The sequence below is a fragment of the Drosophila tropicalis genome, unplaced genomic scaffold, assembly GCF_018151085.1.
Source record: "Drosophila tropicalis isolate 14030-0801.00 unplaced genomic scaffold, ASM1815108v1 contig_878, whole genome shotgun sequence".
Classification (NCBI taxonomy): domain Eukaryota; kingdom Metazoa; phylum Arthropoda; class Insecta; order Diptera; family Drosophilidae; genus Drosophila; species Drosophila tropicalis.
The window spans coordinates 11,569,468-11,591,956 of record NW_027173374.1 but is presented as its reverse complement, the minus strand read 5'-3'; the positions used below and the strand labels follow the sequence as shown (position 1 = coordinate 11,591,956).

General features: G+C 38.8%; 4 protein-coding genes and 1 pseudogene across 9 annotated transcripts; 3 read left to right on the top strand and 2 right to left on the bottom strand.

Moving 5' to 3' along the window:
• Positions 1–5,035: 5,035 nt before the first annotated feature.
• LOC137583863 (dynein assembly factor with WD repeat domains 1) lies at positions 5,036–6,675 on the top strand. The gene is given in 4 exon segments (XM_068299028.1): positions 5,036–5,075; positions 5,130–5,205; positions 5,278–6,066; positions 6,126–6,675. Coding segments are annotated over 4 exon segments (1,455 nt in total).
• A 230-nt stretch (positions 6,676–6,905) lies between these two features.
• Positions 6,906–14,305, bottom strand: alph (alphabet). 6 transcript variants are annotated; one of them, XR_011033630.1, is made up of 7 exons: positions 13,985–14,305; positions 12,142–13,027; positions 11,935–12,052; positions 8,621–8,723; positions 8,504–8,558; positions 8,162–8,423; positions 6,906–7,913 (listed from the first exon to the last, which is right to left on the bottom strand). XR_011033630.1 is itself a non-coding variant. In XM_068301649.1 (6 exons), the coding sequence occupies exons 2-6, from the start codon at positions 12,952–12,954 to the stop codon at positions 7,899–7,901; spliced, it is 1,104 nt and encodes a 367-aa protein (XP_068157750.1). In that variant the 5' UTR covers positions 12,955–13,027; positions 13,985–14,305; the 3' UTR covers positions 6,906–7,898. The 6 variants fall into 6 exon arrangements, 1 of the variants encoding a protein (XP_068157750.1); XR_011033628.1 differs by having other exon boundaries at positions 8,212–8,423; XR_011033632.1 differs by having other exon boundaries at positions 8,212–8,423; positions 8,509–8,558.
• Positions 14,306–15,669: 1,364 nt separating this feature from the next.
• On the top strand, positions 15,670–17,062 carry LOC137585401 (uncharacterized). The gene is made up of 2 exons (XM_068301160.1): positions 15,670–16,493; positions 16,552–17,062. The coding sequence occupies exons 1-2, from the start codon at positions 15,714–15,716 to the stop codon at positions 17,050–17,052; spliced, it is 1,281 nt and encodes a 426-aa protein (XP_068157261.1). The 5' UTR covers positions 15,670–15,713; the 3' UTR covers positions 17,053–17,062.
• Positions 17,063–17,248: 186 nt separating this feature from the next.
• On the bottom strand, positions 17,249–19,716 carry LOC137583862 (nose resistant to fluoxetine protein 6-like; annotated as a pseudogene).
• A 1,357-nt stretch (positions 19,717–21,073) lies between these two features.
• Positions 21,074–21,897, top strand: LOC137583860 (uncharacterized). The gene is made up of 2 exons (XM_068299025.1): positions 21,074–21,481; positions 21,541–21,897. The coding sequence occupies exons 1-2, from the start codon at positions 21,074–21,076 to the stop codon at positions 21,838–21,840; spliced, it is 708 nt and encodes a 235-aa protein (XP_068155126.1). The 3' UTR covers positions 21,841–21,897.
• Positions 21,898–22,489: the final 592 nt, after the last annotated feature.

The window sequence follows — 22,489 nt, the reverse complement described above, 5'->3', positions numbered from 1 at the left end:
AAGCGGTTTTGGTTTATCAGACCTGCCCGACCCCCAAACCCCTTTCCTTTCCTGCTCCTCACTGTGGTTTTTGCATAAATTTCATCTACCCCCGTGCATTCTATTGTATTCGGATGTGAGTGGTGGGTGATGAGTGGGGGCATGGGGTTAAATCAAGTTACATTGATAGAATACATTTTTGAAAAGTGTATTTAGTGTTTCCAATTTGATAGTAAAGAGATTAGTTTGGCACTCAATTTATTGGAAAACATAATTAACACAACTTACCTGAAATGCAGAAATAGAGAGCAGTAAATCGAGTTTCCTATTGAAATTGATTATGCCAATTGCAGGATTCATTATGAGTATTTAGTTTAGTCCGTAAAATTGAAAATTTTATCGGAATGCTATTGTGGTAAGAATGTGACAATTAAATTAAATTTTCAAGAGGACCTTGAACAGATTTGAGAGAGCAAAAGAGAAAGTAAATGTCGATGGCGATGGAGCCTGGAGTCAGTGGCGCCATAGCTACGACATATATGTATACAGGATATACATATATGTAACTATATACGAAACAAATGTCTCAAAGATAAATGGCAAAAATAATGCGCACAAATTAACATGCCATTCATCTCGTCATGAATCAGAGCTGGTTTGACCAGCAAATGTGAGAGCAATCACATAGAGGGGAGAGAGACAGAGAGAGAGAGAGACAAAGACAAAGGCATCGCCTGAGAGAAAGGGAAAGAGTGATATTTGTATATGCCCGTATATGATTTTTTATATATATGTATGTATTAACCAAACACCGGCAATGCATAATTCATTTTAAGCACCACTTACCGTTATGACGAACGGCCGTGTTGGCAACATTTAAGTGCGAGTTTAATGCGTTTAATACGTCATTGGGTAAATCTAAGGGCAAAAACTCGAGAGTTAAGCCCCGACTCTGATTTATGGTGCGTATACTTGATGTGGCCGCTAAAACCACACACAATGCTGCCGATCTCTGCCCCAAACCCAACTAAACCAAAACCCACACAACAACTGAACTGAAAATCCAAAAGGATGGCCTACAGTATGTAGGGTTTGAGGGGACGACATGGGGGCATGACAGAGCCTCAGTGCGCCATTATTAAATTTTATAACATTTCGATGCGTCTGCATTTCAATTGACCATAAACGATTTTTAAGGTTTCACTGCTGTTGCTTCTCTTGCTGCTGCTGCTGCACAACTTTAGGCTATAAACTTTCTCTGTCAGAATTTTGATATATTCATACCATATTCATACTGCTGTGGGTTAGAAAGATGGTCTAAGGAGTCGGCTTGTAAGGTTATGATGAAGTGAAGCCTGAGGTTTGCTTCTGTATGTATGTATTTGTGCATGCCATGCCGGCCATGCCCAATTTAATTTATCAAAGTCATAAACTTTTCAATGAGTAAACCCAAAAACTGTGGCAAAACTCAAGCAAAAGGGAGAGCATGGGGTTCGAAGGTGCTTTTTCTCCGACAGACTCAGGTTTTTGGCAAGACCTTTTTCCTATAGATATGTACATATACATATGTATATACATATACATATGTGTGTATATGAAATAAACTCATTCATGTTTTTTCTTTTCCCATAATTAAAGTAAGAGTATGAGCTTTATAGTACATTTTGTTGATGTGCTTACATCAAGTCCACTTTAATACTGGAATCCTTCTTGGAAAAGCGGATTTCAAAATTTAAGCCGTCCAGTTTATCCAATAACTAAAATATGCTTATGTAATTCGATGTGCAGAGAAGTTTTTAATTAAGCCCAATTAGCAAAACGTGATTAGTCAAATTGGAAGTTATTTGTGAAATTGAGTGGGAAATCTGACTAATTGTTAGTTAAATAGGAAATAACCCACTAAATTTTAAGCCCATTGTCAATTGAGACAGTTCGGATTAATATTAAAAAAGAGATGAAATCAAAATAGCTAAGGGCTATGTATCTTCCACTTTAATTGACCTGTTTTCACATGAGTTAGTTAATGTTTCTATTTATAGATAAAGAGATACATATAAATTTCGTTAATACTGATTATTTTTGGTTCAGTTTTCCCCAAAGGATTGAGTAGTCATAAAAGTACAACTTGTGGTCTTGAGGTCTCACTTATTGCTATTCCGCCATCTATTCGATGATGCATCACCAATTATAGGATCCAATACTAGCAACCTGTTTAGTAGCAAACTGCTTCATAATGTACGCAAAGGAGTGAACACAAAACTTTCATCAACAACCGCAGGGTATGTAAAAAGTATAGCACAAAGAAAAAAAAAAAAGAAGGGGATAAAAAGGAAACCAAAATCGAATTTTATGTCGCTCTGTCAAACACAAACCGAAAATCTGTTTATATATCGCTCACTGTCAGGACCTGCTGTCCCCTTCGGGCCATACCAGCGCAACACCACACCATCACACCACACACCCTGCTCCACTGAGGTCTGGTAAACTTTATGCCATTTAAGCATAATTTGCTTAACCAACGTGTTTCGGACTAGAAGCAACCAAGGAACCTCTAAAGGAAAGGAAGCCGAGGAGGAGGTGAAAAGGGCCACCCACAAACTGTCGAACAAACACGCATAAAAAGCGGCAATAATAATTTTTGTTCCTTTTTTTTTTTTTGTTTTGTTAAAGGTAACGTATGTGAGTTTGAGTGTGTATGTGTGTGTGTGAGTTTAAGTGAGTGTATGTGTGTGTGTATAATTTATGCAACGCCGCATTTTCATGGCTCATCCACGCGCTCATTGCTCTCGTCATCAGAGAAGGAGAGAGATCCCCCCGAAAATGAAGCGGACTACTCCCGGAAACGGAAATCAACAGAAAATTTATTGAGCATAAATTCAAATCCGCTTGATGCTGTTTTGCCTGCCTTTTCAGTTTTCTCATGGTCTCGATTTTCTTACCTTTTTTTCGTTTTCTCTTCTTGTTTTGTTTTATGAAAGCGTTTTATACGATTTTAAATTGATTTCATTTTCATTCTCGCATAGCTTCTCTCATTTATGGAGCTTTGATTTTCTTAAGGCATCCGCATCCGTCGCAGGGACATTGACATAGGCATCATATATTGGTGAATTACTAGACATTGAGAACAGGAAGATAAAGACATGAAAATATTGTCAATTGTTGCGGAATGATTGTGACATAGGCAAAGTAAAAGAGACGCATTAATGTGTAGTGGGGGGCGAATGGGAGTCGTCAGCTGTTGCTTTTGTTATTAACTTGCACTTGCCCTGTCCGTTTTTTGTCCTCCTGATGAGCTTTTCACTTGTGTCTCTTTGACGGTCCAGGCTCATCATTTTAGACGGTCCCTATTCAATGGGAATTCAATGAAATGTTTTATTATTAACACGAAGTACTTCGCCTGCTCCACCTCCCCCACCGAACGCCTACTTACTTTCCCAACTTTTCAAGTACTTTTCTCCTTGTGTTCATTTTCACTTGGACCATTGTTCCCCCTGTTTGCTGTTTCATTCGTCACAACAAAATTGGCTGTGATAATATCTAATCATTACTTATCATTATTGGCTATGGTCATTTTGTGTGTCCTTTCCCAACACTCTTGGTCCTCTCTCTTTCTATCTCTGAGTTCCCTCCTGTCTATGGCTGTGTGGTCTCCTTTTTGTGTGGTTTTCTTGCATTAGCCTAATGGGCATTCTTTTGCCCTTATCTGTCCGACTGTCATAGGATATTCCCACAGCTCCCACGTCGCTGTGATTACCGAAACAAATTAAATTAGTGAAAATGTCGAAACGAGCTACAAGTCAAGGTAAGACAATCTAATTGCGTTCGTATGTATGTCTGGGTATAGGATATACTATGTATATGCACATGCGTATCTGCCAACGACATATGTTAAATCTATTAAAAATGTTAGCAGGTGTCGAGAGAAAATTGCTCACTGTATGGGAGGCCAAATAATTTGGCTTCCCCAAATGGCAATCGACTTAAACAAGTTAATTAGGTTTTATGGCTAGAAAAACATTTTAGTGGTCGCTTAAGGCCATTCAGAAAGACCAAGTGGGCTTCCCGAAGGAATTTGTCAAGGTGTCAAATGTTAAGCTGGCTCTTTGCAGAGTTAACCTTATCAATAAAATAAAAAACACAACAAAGAAGATTAACATAAGCAAAAAGTGATTTGACTTCTCCCAGCTTTACTAATTTTAGTAGAAAGATTCTTAATATGTATGTATGTACCTATATATTTTTGATAAGCAAAATCTTGAAAAATTGAAGTGCTAAAGCCATAAAGCTATATTAGCCAAGCTATCTGACAGATAAGCCTGCTATCAACTTTGGTTATTACTGTTATCATAATAAGTATTTTTAGAACATTTCGTCATCGTTTTATTTTCTAATAACAAACTAAATATGTAACATTTAAAATTTAAAATCAAGACTAAGAGAAATAGAAGAAACTGTCTTCTTGGTCTAATTAAAGGCAGAAGAAGAAAGAAAAATATAAGAAATGACTTTTGAAACTTTGAAATAGTTTTTTTAAAATGCACTTTGTCTTCTTTTGCCCAAAAACCGTTTTTATAGCAAAGCTTTTACATATTTTAGTAAAGACCAGGTCCTTGTTTATGGCCAAAAGCTTTTGCAAAGCTTTAAATTCAGTTCGAAAATATAAAATTAAGGACCCACAATTTCCTATTACTTATTTACAATTAATTTTGTTCACATATATGTATATGTACGTCTATATCTTTTTGTTACTTGCAAAAATGGCTGTTTTGTAGTTTAACTATTTTGGATTTAGTTGCTTACTTTTATTTTTCAATACTCTGTATTATAAATATCTTTGTGGAACTTAACCACGACCCAGACCTCTTGCATGCAAAGCCAAAGCCAAGGTAAATCGATCAAACTAAAGTTTAGTCTAACTACCTGTCAAAATCTTTTGTCGACAAAGCAATGGGAAACAAATTAAAGCAGGTCAGCAAACCTAACGGTAACCAAGGATATGAGAAACTATGTGAAGGAATTTCACAGTTGGCAGTACTAGAACAGCATTCCCAGCAGAATGAGTGCCAATAAATTATTTTTGCGCTACTATCCACCAGGTGGGATATGAGAACTAATTGTAAGGGCTTATTGAATACAAAATTTACTCGTAGGTTTGGCAATAAACTATCGCCAGCCAAATGGCTCCGAACGCCTGCGTCACTTTGATCTCCTGGACTTGGATGCAAAGTGAGTGTTTCATAAAAGTGAAAAATAATTCCGATTCCACAAACATTTCGATTACCTTCCATCATTGAGCAGAACCAATCTAGATGCTTTGGCCGACAGCATACTCTTTCAATCTTTGAAAGAAGCTGAAACAGAAGCCGAGTTGGATTTAAATGGGACAAGTAGTGGTCCTTCGTCGCACATCCTGCCAGTCCATGCGACAGCTGGCAGCTCGGCAAACACAGTTAGCGCTTTGAAACAGGCCCTGAACAAGCTGCAATCAAAACTACGCGAACCCGTTAAGAAAAAGTTCTATCTGCATAAATGCCACAATTCACATATCCTGCCACTTACCAATGTCTGCTTTGATCGCACTGGAGAGCGATGTTTGACCGGCAGCTATGACCGCACCTGCCACGTGATCAACACCAATTCGGCTGAGGTGGAACATATCCTTACGGGCCACGACAATGTGGTTTTCTCTGTTGGCTTTAATACTCCACGCTGGTAAGTAAATAGACTTGCCACAATTTGGTGTTTATTATTTGAAGGCGCCTTCTTTAGCGACAAAATCGTGACAGCATCGTTTGATTGCACCGCCAAAGTGTGGTCCGCCAAGAGCGGACAGTGTCTTTGCACATTGTTTGGACATACAGCCGAGCTGGTGGCAGCAGAATTTCATCCCCTTCATGGCCAAAACATTGCCACAGCTGGCATGGATAGCACCGCCAGAATTTACGATGTGGAAACAGCCCAGGAATTGCAGCAGCTGGCTCATCATGGTGCCGAGGTGATAGCAGCTCGTTACAATCGAGATGGACAGCTGCTGCTGACAGGTTCATTCGACCACACAGCGGCCATTTGGGATATGCGAAACCAAAGGTGAGCCAAGGATTTCTGTAAGCTATACGAAAATCATAAGCCTGGTTCTCTTCTTTCAGTCTTTGTCATCAATTGCGTGGACATAGCGCAGAACTATCCAATTGTGTGTGGAACTTTGGCGGCACATTAATTGCCACCGGATCCTTGGATCATACAGCTCGCATTTGGGATATGAGGCGCTTAGATCAAGAGCTACATCTGGTATCTAAGCATAGCGACGAAGTGTTGGATGTGAGCTTTGATGCATCGGGTAAGTTGATGGCCACCTGTAGCAGCGATTGCACAGCACGCGTTTGGAATCTTGATCGAACAACAGAGCAGGAGCAGCTGGAGATGCTGTCCCTGATGGCCGGCCACAGTGATGAGGTTTCTAAAGTTTGCTTCAGTCCAAGTGGCTGCATGCTGTTAACTGCCTCTGCTGATAATACGGCTCGTTTGTGGCTAACCGAATCGGGACACTGCTCTCAGGTGCTGGCCGGACACGAGGCGGAGGTTTTTAGCTGTGCATATAGCTATTCGGGAGATGCCATATTGACGGCCTCAAAGGATAATACATGCCGATTCTGGAGATGATATGATTGGTATACCGTCCAACTGAATGAGGAATAAATAGCAAATGGTTGGAGGGTTGTAATTTTCTTTTCGTTTTCTTTTCTTGGTTTTTTTTTTTTTTTTTGTTTTGTTTATCAACATTTACTACAAACTCGAGAGCAAGTGGGTTTTTTCTTATGATCTTGCTCTTGCTTTTGGCTTATAAAATAATAGTTTTTCATTTTGTTTAATCGTTTCGTTTAATCGGAAATTATTGTAGAATTTTCTTTGTTTCTTTTTGCTTACTCTTTAAGGTTTAGGGCTTCTTTTTGTTTTTGCTGTTACAAAGATAGTTACAGGTTTCACTTTATTTTTGCTTTTTCATGTTTACTAGTTTGGTTTTAGTTTCTTTTCTCTTTTGTTTCTTTTTGTTTTTGTTTTTAACATTTATACTTTACATTATTAAGTTTCGCCTTAGACTCGCGATATCATCTTTTCATATACATATATAAAAAATGAACAAAAATGATTCTTCAGTAACAAACATTTTACAACTTACAAAAAATCCGCATTGTCTCTAAATCCGTATTAATACATAGTTTGAAATAAAGGTTTTTCTTAATAAAAAAAAAAAGAGAACGATTCTTGTACACAAATTTCAGCGATTGAGTCTCGCTTGGTTTTCTTATTTTTCATTTTACGACTAACTGGAGGCTCACAGGAGGCGGGCACACAAGTAAACGGTTGATAATAATGATTGGCTGTATTTTTAATTTGATGAGTGACGGAACGGAACAGGACGACAGTACGACGATAGAGCACACAGAAATAGTTGAAGAGGGGGGAAGATATGCAGTTCTACAATAGAAAAATGCATAGACATACACACACACCGATAAAATGCTAGTGTGTGTGTGTGTGTGTGCTTGGAGGAGCCACGCTCTGAGTTTTCATTTAAATTTCAATACTCTGAGTTAGGTTTAGGTACGTTTAGGTATATATATATATCATTCTCTTGCTGTGTAGTGTATATTGTTTCTTTATGTGTGTGTCTATGTGTCGTTGTTGTTGGGTGTTTAGGACTGGCCATTTACCTATTTGTATATATATACTATAGATGTATCGTAATGCTTATCATTATTATCATTAGTAGTAGGTAGGTTTTTCCTTCATATTTATCAAAGTAGAAAACGGTTTGGTGTGTATTTTTTGTTGTTTGTGTTGTTTTGTGTGGCATTTAACGTTTCAGGTTTTCTTGTTAATTTCTGTTTGTTGTTGGTTGGATTTTCTCTTTTGCATATTTAATGCGTTGGACTCTGCAAGAATAATAAAGATCACATTTATTAATAAACAGAATGGTAAAAGAACAGAAATTTTTAATAGACAGAACAGAACAGCAAACAGGCAAGCAGGCAGGCAGGCAGGATGACAGAGGTTTTAAGGAGCTGATATGATTGATTGGTGGAGGGTGGATGGAAGGTGGAACATGCGGGGGACACGGTCACTGTAACGGAAATGGGTTAACGTGCAGTTTAGATTGCTATTTGGATTCTACAGTTCTTACATTAGTCAAAGAAAACGACACTCAAGCAACAAAAATAATGTTCGCCTTACATTTAATGTATATAATTATGCTTTAAGGTTTCATTAATTCGGTTTTTCTTTTCTTTTTTTGCAAGTTTTTCTAGTTTGTTCTCTGGTTTGGTTGATTGGTTGTTGTTGTTTCTTTTTTTCTTGATTTCATTTTGTTTTTGAATTTGATTTTGGAGGGGAAATGAATATTATATTTAGCATAACATAATTCATATATCATCATATGCATACAGCTAGAAATAAAAAAAAGCATTAGGCATTAAGCGGAAAAGCTCAGCAAATGCATTTAAAAATTATAAATTGGATCTCGTACTCTACAAGTTCGATCCGGGAACTTTTGCTTATATGCGCGCTCGATAACATGATATCTGTAAAAGGGACAAACGTTTGTTTAATAACCCAAAAAAATGTTTATTAAGTTTCAACTTACTTGGACTGCAAGCCGCCGCCTGGTGGAAGACCTTCAATGCTTTTGCTTTCTAGACACTTCACTAACTCCCCATAAGCGTCCAATTTTTTGAGTTCAATCTCATCTGCAAGAAATTCAGAGAAATTCACTTTATAGAGTATGCTGCATTGAAGGGCAATTGGCTTAGTTGTAGACTTATTGGAATTGTTATACGAGAATTTATATACAGCAAATATAGTTTGTCATATTTAAATGGATATTCAAATATAAGCTACATCAAAATCAAAATGCATAATGTGTACAGTATTATATAAAATTTAAATTAAAATGCAAAACGTGTTGCCATAGCAAGCTTACGTTAAGCTTGATTAGTTCATCATAATGAGCAACAATCGCAAAAAACATCGAGAAGTTTAAGATAAGCATAAATTAATTATAATGCCGGACGGTTCAAATATCCGTTCATAATAGGATGTAATCGGATCAGAGGAAAGCTCCTGTTAGCCCAAAGTGTTTCATGTGATGTTTTTTATTGTTGCAGAAACTCAAGTTCATTATGTTTTTTATTTGGATTCTGCCGGACTGGACTACTTTCGACATTTGTTCTGCGTTTCGACAAGACTTGATCATATCCTAAGGACAATTTTTCAGTTTTTGTTTCCTCTTAACCAGTCTTGATCATGGATAAATGGGATAATAAAGATGGTGGTAATAAACATTCGTCTAGTGCGTTTCCGAAAAGATTACAGATTTATATATGTTTTGACTTCATAGGCATGCGATTAATGTTAATTTTTCACGTCTAAGTGTGTGTGTGTGTGTGTGTGGCTTTTCTTTGGGGCTTGGGGGTGGTGGGTGAAAGGTGAACGAACGGTCGGCAAAAAATAAAAAAAAATACAAAGAAAAACCAAAAAACTAAGAAAAAACCTATCCAATGATAGGAAACGACAAAACACAAACCAAACTAAACAAAATGGCAAATCGGTAAAAACGTATTTGAATTGAAATTTACAAACTACAAAATTTATAAACGTACCTTATGCTCACTCATCTTAAAATTTTTGTATTGCTTTCTGTTTCTTGTTCTCATTCATTGACACGCCCATATTCATTGCTTTAAATCTTTTTTGCTAAATTTATACGTATATATGAACAGCGATTTGGAAAAAATTGCGAGAATAACGCGCATAGCTATATGTGTATGTAATATGTATATTCATTGACTTTGAAATAATTGATTTGGCATTAGGTTAAGAGCTGGCTCTTAAAGAGAAAAGAATATCATTTATTTGAATCGAAGTAAGAAAACCAAACGGAAAGAATAATGAACTAAAACAAAACCAACGAATAATGAGGTGATCAGTCAGTTGAAATGTTTAAAAAAAACTATGTTGTACTTTGAGAGATGTTTTGCATGAATGGCAAGCAGCTAAATTAAAAATGGAGAAACAAACAAAAAACTATATATAAGTTTTTCTCTATATATAAATGTGTGTGTGTGTGTCTGTATGTGAATGAACTGAGGATTGACTTTTATCGAGCAAACACAAACACTTTAAAGTTTCATTTTTGGTTATACATACATATGTATATATATATAGATATATATTTTGCTTTTCGTTTTGTCGACATGGCAAGGAAAATCATTCTGGTAATTAATTACTATCGTTTGCATGTATTGTTGTTCAGTGTGTGTAGGTGTATTTGTTTGAATCTGAGGTTGTGTAAAAGAGAACGAGACTATATACATACATATGTCTATACATATATAAGGTAATGTTGCTGCTTTACACTTTTGGTATGATTGAGATTGCTCTACGTACGTACGTTTTAGGTACAAAATATTTAAATTCATTCTACAACGTTCAAAGATTTCATTTCATGTGTCGTTTGCTTTTGATTATTAACTTCATTTGATTTCATTTGTTCTTGTGACAGACAGTTTGTAAAACATTTGCTGCTGACAACAAGCATAACAATTGGTGAGCATAAGGTTTACAATTTTTTGTTTTGTTAATCCTATACGTACATATGTATATATACACTGTGTATATATGTATATTTATATATACTTTAAGGCCTAACATTGAAAATTATCCTAGGCCAAGTAATTTGTCTGGACAATATATGGCAAAGTATCTATGTATGTGTGTGTATATATTATCTATTTGTAAATCGTTTACAAACTTCATTTGGATTAAAGTATTCTGTCCTAGAAATTCACTTTGGTGTTATGAATACTGTGGGCTCTTGCGGCTCTCCTATAATATTAGTAGTAATAGTAATTGCTGTATATACATTATTAATTAATACTTGAGCTGTCATCTAACTCTCGCTTGACTCATCAATTTTTTTTCGTATGCCTCACTCACTCTGCATATTTGCATTTTTTGTTTTTGTTTTTCTTGTTTCATTTTTTTGTCTCTAGCTACGAAAAATATATATATATATACATATATGTATTCGTATTTACTAATGTATTGCATTTTGGATGACAAATACTATGCCTAATAACATCAATTCCAAGTTTTTCTTTTTCAATTTTCCTGCATTGTTTGTTCTTTGCTTTTCTTTCTTCTTTTTGTTTTTTTTTTGTTTTGTTTTTGATTGATTTGCATTATTGTTTATGTTCTAAAAATTGTAGTTAGGCAGGGCGGCGGTAGCGGATTGGGGGATTTTAGGGGGTTCGGGTAGGGGCGATTACATTTAACTACTTGATAATTGTTAATACTAAATGGCTAAATGGACTGCTGGGGTAACGATTTTGGCAGTTGGCAGTATAGCGCACCACACGCATAGATAATACTGTAACTAGCAAATTCACTCTCTGATACTAACAACATTCACACTCACATTCGCACTCACAATCGCACACAGATATGACTAACTAATACGCTATTAGTTTATTTTACTATGAATTAGTGATAGGATATATGTTGGTATATACATATACATGTACATATATATATATTGGTAAATTATACACGAGTTGGCGTTGGCATTGGCAAATGGCAATGGTTGTTGTTTTTTGGTTTGTTGTTATCTACTTGGAAGGAACTAGATTCGGTGTAGCAAATTGATTTGCGTTTCAACGTGAAGGAACTAATCTAAAATTTAACAATTTGGTATCTTTCAGTATTTCGTTTTACGAAGGATATATGTCGTATGTGTATATAAATAACGAATTGGCCCAGTTCATCATCTTCAGCTGAACTTATATAAGACAAGAGAGGGAAGAGACAGAAAGTATAGAGGTACGACACAGACACTACTACACGCCATAAATCGAAACATTTTTACGATTAGTTATAAGCAAAGTAGACGACTTAGACAACCTCTTGCAATCTTTTCGATTTGTTTCTCCAACCGATGTTCAGCCTCTATCGCCTCTTCGGTTGGCTTAGGTGCTCCAGGAAAGGCAATTATAATGATGCTCATATTATCACGGCTGCCCTGTAAGTGAGAGAGTGCCGTTATATATAAAGGTGAACATAATAAGAACGTCGCGTGTGTGTAATCTTTCAAAATTCAAATTGACTTACCTTGTGCAAACAAGTGTCCACAACCTGATTGGCTATATTCACCAGATCGCTTGTCACCCGCAGACGCGAATGAATAAAGCTGCACACGTCCTCATTGCTCATCACATCCCAGATGCCATCGCAGGCAAGCACCAAGAACTCATCGGTATCCTGACGGCTTTGGCAAAAGATTTCCGGCTCCGGCGAGACCAGCTGCTCACATTGACCCTTTTCCTTCACATTCTTGAAGTCATAATCACCCAGGGCACGCGACACGGCCAAAGTCCCATTTACCCGCTTGATCATTACACTGCCGCCAGCATTGTGAATCCGCTCCTTTTCCTCTGGCAAAATCGGCTTGTGGTCTTGGGTGGCAAACACCGGCACTCCTTGGCGACAAAGTACAGCACGAGAGTCGCCGCAATTGGCTATATACACCTGCGTGGAGCTAACGAAGGCGCAAACAGCTGTGGTGCCGCCGCATTTCTCCGCCTCCTGTGAAAACTCGGGCAGATCACGCATTACCTGGTCGATGCTTAGGAAGCCAGTGCGAATGCCCTTCACATGGTCACCGCTCTTAAACTCCTCGGTGCTAACAATGCTATCCAGGAGATGGTTGGCGCAATGCTCGGATACCTTACAGCCAGCGTGGCCATCAAACACGGCAAAGAAGCTCCAATCATCGAGAGCATTCCCTAGGCCGGCTCGGGCATAATAGGCGTCCTCCATATCACAGCGCCAGCCCTGCATTGAGCAGACGCCAAAGAGCAGCTTATTCCCCTCACCCTGATCATTGTGTTTTGCAGTGTTCGGCTTATCCAGGAATCCGCCCATTTCTACTGAACATCCTTTTGTGTATGCTGAGCGGGTGGAAGTTTCTTCTCCTTGTGGGTGTGTGTGTATGCAGCTAAAATGATTGGAAAGGACCAAAGAAATAAAAGAAAATTGATGAGTGGGAATATACTGTGGAGACGGGTAGAGGCAAAGAAAATCAATAAGCCTGAACTTGAACTCTCTGCCTTCTTGCCGACTTGGAATGCACAATAGGGACACGAGTTGTCCAGGTGAAGCCCACACACTAAATTCGCCTACACAGGCCACTGTTCCCGTTATGACACCGCACGAACAGTAAAACCCCTTGTGTTGAATAAATGAGATTGTTTAACAACTAACTTTTGTCTCGACATCTACTTTGATTTGTATATATGTATGTATATGGATACGTATGTATATGGAAATAGGTATGATACATTTCTCTCTAAATAATCAAAAATTTACCGGAATTTTGATTAATCTCACTTTGATTTAATCTCTTTACGAGTGTAAAATAAAGATAGCAGAAACTTGGTCAAAGCAAAGGGTAGAAAATGTAAAATCCCGTTATTATACAATATCGAAATACAGTAAATGGGGGATTGTGGTGATAATATTAACGGATCTATTTTGAAGAGTGTCGGATCCTTTATAAAATATGTATATAGGAAGGAACTCTATCGTATTTCGCAACTTGTTGTCACTTGAAAATCACATATTGACCAAGTTTCACTGTCTACCCACTTGTGTATTTGTTATTCTTTTTGTTTCTATTTCGTTTCCTCTTTGCACATCGATTTATCAAGGACGCGCGCATTGTCCTTCTTCCTCTTTTGCTAAATTTAGCTGAATATACCGTTCGGTTTCATTTCTATTATGTTCTTCGCCCCCCGCACAAGCCCCAAATCGCCCACGCCCACACCGCCTTTGTGTTTGGGCTTATGCCGCGTGGGCGTTAAAAATGCGAGCGCGCCTCTTTGTCCTTAATTATTACACAATTTCGAAATGGCAATTGCAACAACATATTAAATAAATAAATTTCATATAATACCGTAGCCTTTGCTTCTTTTTTCCCCTTCGTTGTCGTTCTTCTTCTCTTGTTGTTGTTCTGTGTATGCGTATTTGAGTATGTCACTGTGTGTGTGTGGGTGCGCGAATGCGTGCTTGTATGCGTATCCGTAATTGCGAATTGTGTAAATATTAACGAATCACTCGGTTCCTCATATGAAAAAATGACTATGATTCGTAAAATCGCAGCACAAAATTTTTATTTTTACTTTTATTAACAAAAACACGCTCTTTATATTTAAGAAGAAGAAAATACAACGCGACCGCTTACCACGAAAACAAAAACAACAATCCCCCGCCGCGGATTAATCGTAATGGCAGTGCTGCCGTTTTGACTTATTTTTGGCCAGATCTGGCTTTTTTTCAACTTGCGCGGTCGAACCGCCAGAAAAACAACAATCAGGCGAAGCGAATTCGCTGCAGCCATACGAAAAATAAATATTCGCCTTACAAAAGTGAAAATTCGCCTTTAAAACGTTAACATTCGCCGTAAAATATAGATAATAGAGTGGCCAGATGTCGAAAACATCGAAATTTATCGATATACAGTCACACCGTGAATTCGCTCAGCGAACCGCCAATTCGCCCTGACAGCATAAAAATACTAACAAATACTATCGATAGTCGAGTGTTTTAAGTCGATATATTTACATCGGGTGTCCCAGTATTTTAAATAGGGTGTCGTGCCTAGGCGAATTAAATATGGGTGAATTTTATGAACTCGGAACTGTCGAAGTCCTAAGGTCTGATCCGGAAGTCCTGAGGTCTGAGCCGGAAGTTTTATGGTCTGAGGTCATTCATTTTGGCGGGAGCATTTAAGAAAATGTACTTTGGACTTTAGTTTTTGTTTCCCAGGGAGTGCAACTGCAGTTAAATTTTGGTATAAATAGCTCTTATAACCCGGGTAAGATAAAGTATAAGCTTTGTTCACAACATGTCCGACATTTAGATTGAATGATGGAATAGCTAACACAGTTTTAAAACCAGAAATGTTTTTCAATTATTCGTACTATACTAGTTATACTAGTTGCAAAGTATGTATCCAACCTTATCTGCACTATTCCGTCACTATTGGAAAATGTTTACTATAAAAAACCATTTGGCCATGCACTTGGCCTAATCGGAAGAAATCGTTAGTGTTCGCAATAGTAAGCTTTACCAAACGACAGTTTTGCACACGCCAAGTTCATTGCCCGATACGATATGCTAGAAAACTAATCGTAAAAGCTCAAGCGAAAATTGGTCGTTTCTAACAACATTAGAAGTTTGCATTCAAATGGCCTTGATCGGCGAGTAGCAGTGCATTGACCCATACAAATAGCAGTATTCTTTACTCGAAAGTGGTAGTGGCTGATGTCGCTGGCTGAATTATTAAATGATAAATAAATGACTTTTAGGTTTGAAAGTCAATTGTGAAATCAAAATCTATTTTAGTTTGTGCCACTTATAAATTATAGTTTCTGGTCAATGTAGACGCTACGCAACAAGGATCAACGTCTTTGCAATGGTAAGGTCTTAAACTCGGGACTCCATTGGGGCTTCCCCATCATGAAGTCATAGTTCGCGCCCCGACAGTCTTATGCAACCATCAAGCTGCAGATAACTATTATTTGAGCTTTTTCTTGGTTACACGAATGAGTAGAATAAAAGCCGGAACACTACTTGCAGTTGGGTCAGTTGAATAATTGAATCGCAATCGCATAGTTTCAGCTATGAGCGAAAGTAGTGAGTTACCCTCCGTTGTTACAGCTGTCCTATTGGCACTTTATCAGCGTCATGATCAGCCACTAGCTATTGAAGCGATTTCGGGAGTGGGTGAGAATTCCTATGGCCAAGTGGTGCGCGTCAGTTGGCCCACGTTAAAGGATGCCCAAGCAATTGTGGTGAAGATTGCACCGCAGAATATAGCTAGGCGGGCTCATATGCATGTCGTGGACTACTATAAGCGAGAGGTTTTCATGTATGAAAGTGTATTTCCGGCTTATATGGAAATCCATAAAGATCACAATTGCTTTGGAGTGGTGCCTAAATTGATAGCACATGGACTACAGGCTCCTGAGGAGTTTCTTGTTTTTGAGGATCTTACTTCAAGGGGCTATGTGCCGAATGCACGAAGCTCTTTACCCACTTATGAAGTGGTAACCTGCACGCTTAAGGCTCTGGCTGATTTGCATTCCAAGTCCTTTGCGCTACAGAAAATAAAACCCGACAAGTTTGCCGAACTAGTGGCCCAGTTGAAGGATAATCTATTTACCCCAGAAATGGAGACAGTTACCATCGAATTTGGCAAAGTTCAACTAAGACGCACGCGCCAACTGCTTCAAGGAGAGATTCCGAAACAAAAAGCAAAGCTTATGCTGGAAGTCCTTAATCACTGCGAAAAGAAATTCAAGGAGCTCGCTCTACACTGTGTAGCTGGGATGGATCAGAAACCTTACTCTGTCATTTGCCACGGTGATTTTTGGAACAATAACATTCTGTATAAGCACGAGGTAAATGTTCCCCCATAAACTAAAGTTGAAAATTATTTATAATTAAAATGCTCCACAGGCAAAAAGCGGTTTACCAATTGATGCCATCCTCATTGACTTCCAAATGTCGCGTTATGCCTCCCCAATCCTCGATATTGTTTATTACCTTTTCACTTGTACCGACAAACCATTACGAGATGATCATTTTATGGGTTTCCTGGATACCTATTACAATGCTCTAGACCAAAACTTGGCTAGCATGAATCTACGAATAGATGAAATCTATCCTCGCAAAAACTTTAAACAACAACTACACGAGTTTGGTGTATATGGACTAATAATGGCTGCATTTGCCATGCCCTTTTTCATATCCAAAGCCAATGAAATTGTCGATATAGACGAGGTTTCTGAGGCCATACAGGATTTGAGCACTTCATCAAACGATGAACCCAAGTGTCGGGAGCTGGTTGAGGAGTTTGACATGCTTAATGAACGTACTTTGCCCATATTTAAGCGCCGGATGACCGATGTGGTCGTGGACCTAATCAAGTACGAGATGATCGACGCAATAATCCAATAGCAATGGCAAAAAAAAATATAAATATATAAACAATATAAATAGTGGCAAGTTAGAATTTTAGTCTTGCCAGATGTTTAATTTCATTTCTGTCTTTGGCGAATGCAGCACAAAAGGATCTAGAAATAGATTTTGGAAAGCAAGCTAACATTTTTATAGAGCAGTCGTATTGTTTATTAATTTTTAATTTCTTTTCGTGTTAGGCATCTACAAGATTCTGTTGTGAAACAGCAACTGGGGCTATATTGGCATTGGCCTCGCGTACGGATTGAGGCCTCACGATCGGTTTTTTCCAGAGGCTAAGCAAATGTGTCTCCAGCTTAACCAAAGGAACTTCAATAAACAAATACATTACTACGGATACAATCAGAGTGACGCCAAAGTGCGACCAGAAGCTTAGGATCTGAAAGAGGAAGACATATGTACATATATGATTTATTGTGACCAAAAATTTGTATTTGCATTAACGACTTACTGCATCGTAGTTGGAGAAATGAATGCTTGTCTTTATGCGAGCCGTATGCACAGTTTCCACTATGAGATGCCAGATATAAAGACAGTATGAGATCCGAGACAGAGGTTCCCAGAAGGACCAACTAAGCAGAGAGTTAATGATACCCGCTTGGCCAGTGTGGCAAGTCCATATAAGCCAGCACAGGGCTAGGGACCAGGCGATTCGGCTAAAGCACAAATAAAAGGCTCCAGCCAATGGTGTGATATTCTCCGATCCCTCTTGTGTGTAGGGATACATGGCAAAGATGACTGTGGCTAGAAGAGCGAAAGAGATCAGCCAGAGAAGGAGAGTAAACCATCTGGGAAGACGCCGGCGACTGCGATTGCAGTGTAGAAAATAGCCAAAAAGCAGACCAATGAACCAAGGATTAGCCCGGGCATTCGTTGTATAGTAAATGAGACGCATCTCAGGACTGTCTTCTCCAAGATTGCTACAAGAAAGAGGCCATTAAGTAACGGTATGTGACTATTCCAAACTACTTACCCATCGCGATTGAAAACTTGCAGATCATTCAACATCACAATACTAAAGACACAACCCATGAGCAATATAATAAGTGAGACGATGCCAACGACAGTTTTCTTGCCCCACTTATAGAGGGAAATTAGAAAGATTGGAGAAAGCTCCTTTCAATACAATTGCATGTCCACAGCCAGATACCACGAGTGTCCCAGGCACTACAAAAAGAAAACGATTTCTATTGGGTTCTTATTGAATAACCCATTAACCTACCATTCTTCCAGGTGCCGCGTAGTTCTGAACATAGAGAAGAGTTGCCCACCACGTCTCGCTGCAGAGTTCAGATTGACTGGTGAACTGTTGCCAAAGTGGTCCACAGTCCAAGCGCACAAACAGAGTCATAAAGAAGAGCACGGCCACGGCCAAAACTGGGGTAAGACGAACAATTCGGTGAAGATACATCAATGGAATATTCAGGCTACCCGAATTGCTAAACAAAAGAAACACAAAATTTAACGAGGAAACGCGAGGAAAGTTTTAAGGACTTACCGCTCCAAGTGTCTCATAGTGGACATTACCAGGAGCATTCCACTGAGCAGGAAGAATGTGTCTACCGAAATGGTACCACTCTGCAATATCATGGAAAAGGGCGTTTCAGCCCAGGCAGAAACTTCAAGAGCATTTACACTGGGCGACAAGAGTAGGTACATGTATCCATGGCCGTAGATTATCCAAATTATGGTAAGACAACGAATTCCATTTAAACAGGGAATGACATGCGGAGATGTGGTTGTCGATGTCCTAACCATTTGAGGGACATTCTGACGCAATGAAAAGCACATCAGAAGCTTGCTAGAGACTTTCATGAAAAAACACCGACGGTTAATTGACTGAACCCAAAAACTATAAAATTAAACTACATTTACCTTTGGCATAATCCAACACGGTGGCCAGGAGAACTATTCCACCCAAAATCACAAAGAGACAACTGCAAGATGAGTGTATTGGAATTAGGCCAAGTAAAAGAAGAGTTAACAGTCTCTGACTTACACTGCAAACCAATCCAGTCCTGTCATGGGATCATTTTGGGCCACAGCACAGTTGCCTTCCTGTACCAGAGATCCATCCGTCACAGAGTTATCGGCGAAAAGAGTCTTCAGATAGTTCCCGAACCAGCGATTCAACTGTTCCGCACTGCATGTGGATGGCATGCAAGTGCCAATACTTAGTGTTAGACCAACTATAGAATTGGCCTGTAAGCTTTCGAACTGAACATTGGCCAGACAGTATTTACTGCTGCCATCTTCGAGACTCAGGCAGGAGTCGTAGTTTCCCATATCCATAAAATGGCCATAAAGCAATCCCTGTGGAAATTTTCCCCACGAATCCAAAACTACGCGAAAATATTAGCTAAAAGGCCCAATTTAAACTCAATCAGTTAACTCACCTCTAAGAGAGTGAAGGTTCATAGCCGCAGCTGCCTGTAGAAGATCGCGTACTTGCGTCAAACACATGGCTTCCATTTCGTCCGTAGCTAAGTGATCGTCGAGAAGGGCCTGCTGTAGCACCTGATATCCCAAATTGCTCTGCTGCATCCAGGTGAGCAATTCACCTGCGGAATAGGAAGCAGCTCCCAATCCGGCAAATTGCAAAAGCAAACAGAGCGTTAAACAACACAATTTTCCCAAAGCCATGGCCAAGTGTGACAGTTATTCCGATGCTGTTGATATTTATACTAATGCGAGGGCCTCTTTACTGATATCGCCCGCCATTTCGTAATTTCTAATCGGAATTATTCGCCACTGCATTGACGTGTTGTGCAGCGAATTCCGTTAGCCATATTCTCACAAGCTCTTCACGAGCTTTTATCTTGATCGTACTCCCAAACAGTCATCCAAATTTCTATCCGAGAGAGTGAGAGAACCAGAATCGGGTTCATTCACCCAGCGTAGAAGATAAAACTAACATTCTGATGAATCGAATCTACATTTTTCAACCAACTAGGGCTAAACGATCGCCTAACATTGTAACACTTAATTTAAGGTTTTGCTTATTTCACAACTGGAGCAATAACCGATAAGGTAAACGCGTACCAGTTGGCCACCCGAAGATTATTTTCAAGCCAAATCACGCCCCATTAATTTGTCAATCGAATTGGCTACTAAAGTGGGCCCATTTTAATCTAAACTTTCTTAGTATTCTCATTGGAGGCATATAGGTATGAGGCGATGTTTGTGCAAATATATTTTGGTGTAGTCGAATATATACGCAAGTGTTACGTGATCTTGTGTGTGAATATGTACATCAAGGGTACCCAAAGGTAGTTTATTGCAAAGAGCCTTGAAATCTGAATTAAAGTTTAGTTAATAATCTTCCCCTTGTAGCAGGAAACTGAAATGGATGTCCTTCGAACCTTTGAAAAGAGGATATTGACAGTAAGAATAAAGTCTCATTCCAAATCCTTCAAATATTATCTCCCTGACTTGGATATATTGTATTTTTATGAATTTCCTCGTTTCCGCTCTTCAGTTTTTCAGGATACAGAAAATGATCATCGATTTAAGGCCAGAAAGTGAATGAAATACTTTTAATCTTAACAGAAGAAGTGTTAGTCCGTTTTTGTATGCGTAACAGAGCTCTGTTATCCCATTTTTAAGTTGCATACTTTCAGGCATTGTATAAATACCCTAGGCGGAAATAATTTTAGGTTCAGTTAAATTTGTATGCAATCATAGCCACAATTATTGGATTTGAATTGAACTGATAAACAGGCGACTGACTTTATTGAGTGATTTTTTAATTATCTTCCAAAAAAAGACTCTGGAATTGTCTTAGTCGCTTGAACTCTAAAATTATCTGATAGCATATTCCTTAGTCGTGGGAGTGAATTGAATTCGGTAGTGTCTACATTTACCATAAGATGTATATCAGATTGCTTAACATGTCAATTAAACGACATGTATGTCAAAGATAATAAAAAAACAACCTGTAATTGAATGAACTTTTGGTATAAGTACAAGGTGAATTCGTCAAATTTGGCAAGACGCGAAAATGTTCTCGAAATTGTCAGTACTTCTTGTGTGCCTGTGTATAGGCAATAGCCTAGCTCTGAGCCTCAATCTCGATGGCAAACATTTCTTGCACCTATCACTGAAGAACCATGTGAAAATCCAAAGGCTTCAAGGGGAATCCGAAATGTTGGCGGAAGCTCACCAGGATAAATCGACAATTTGCTTTAACCATTACACGCCAATCCTCAGCAACTTAACCAAACAGTACCAGAACGATTTTGATGTATGTTTAAAAAACTATGACAATGCCAGCAGTATTATCGATGCCAAATTCGCCCCAGACCGGGATGAATTCCAAAAGACCATCCTTGGATCATGTAACTCCCTCTATGGCTGCAATGTGAATTCAACCCGTAATCTTACAGCTTTCGATTGCATTGCCGAAAAGGTGAGTAAATAAAAGATTATCATAAGAATGATACTATTGACTTGGTAACCGTTTTGTAGGCCGCGGAACAATCAAAGGCCCTCTACAACCTATCGGCCAATGCCACGGACATCTCTGCCAGAATTAAAGAGGAATATCGTGTGATTGATGTCCAGAAAGAAATTTGTGTTAACAATGCCGAATGGATCTATGTGGTCGAGAGTGCAGACACATATGAAGAGTTGAATGCCTGTCTAAGAGGTGATATAATTATCAATATCCCTGATGATGAGGATGATACACCCACTACCAGACCTACCGAACCTACGCCAATACCAACTGCTCCTGTGACAGAGGATGGACCACCGACATCATCTTAACTAGTTCTTTATGACAAAGTTTTAACGACAATTTGAGGCAACAGAAAGGTCTACATTTCAAAAATAAAAATTCCCACACACAAAGTGAACAAACAGAGACAAATCCTTTGACCTTTCTCCGTGGTCATTGGTACACAGGTACTAGCTATTATCTCATTGTAACTACATTGAGCATCTTGTACAACTTTGAAATTTGCCGACACCAATATGATGGTAGGTTACCAAAATTTTGCGCCTAATTAATTTGATATATTTGCTAGAGAATGTCAGGGGGAAACGCAAAATTGAGTTGTAAATGTTGGTCGAGTTATGCAAACTGTTAATGGAAAGGACGTTTGGAGCTCGCGTCGACGAAGTCTCGACGATGGGACTACAATTGCCAGTCATGTCTTCATAAATTTTATTGAATTGAACCGCTCGGCCAGGCCTCAACATGCGCCAAAAACATACAAAACGGCTCCACCGCCGTCTACCGCCTCATCCCTATCTCAGCAGTAGTCTGAGACTGAGAGACTCAGGCGTCTCTTGGCAATGGGGGAGGCATACGGAGAGCTGTTGGGGCCAGCCTTTGGTGGCTTGCGTCTATTTTGACTATTTCATCTTTTGCCGACGGCGTATGGGCCATGTTGTACGTAGCCTTAAATTGAAT

Bases quoted from the DNA above. Each gene is read 5' to 3' on its own strand.
- alph (XM_068301649.1), bottom strand. From the start codon at position 12,954: ATGGGCGGATTCCTGGATAAGCCGAACACTGCAAAACACAATGATCAG. The intron at 8,724-11,934 runs GTTGTCTAAGTC...AATTTCTTGCAG, and splicing joins AATCGAAAAGATTGCAAGAG to ATGAGATTGAACTCAAAAAA. The intron at 8,559-8,620 runs GTAAGTTGAAAC...TCCCTTTTACAG, and splicing joins GGCGGCGGCTTGCAGTCCAA to ATATCATGTTATCGAGCGCG.
- LOC137585401 (XM_068301160.1), top strand. From the start codon at position 15,714: ATGAGCGAAAGTAGTGAGTTACCCTCCGTTGTTACAGCTGTCCTATTG. The intron at 16,494-16,551 runs GTAAATGTTCCC...AATGCTCCACAG, and splicing joins ACATTCTGTATAAGCACGAG to GCAAAAAGCGGTTTACCAAT.
- LOC137583860 (XM_068299025.1), top strand. From the start codon at position 21,074: ATGTTCTCGAAATTGTCAGTACTTCTTGTGTGCCTGTGTATAGGCAAT. The intron at 21,482-21,540 runs GTGAGTAAATAA...ACCGTTTTGTAG, and splicing joins TCGATTGCATTGCCGAAAAG to GCCGCGGAACAATCAAAGGC.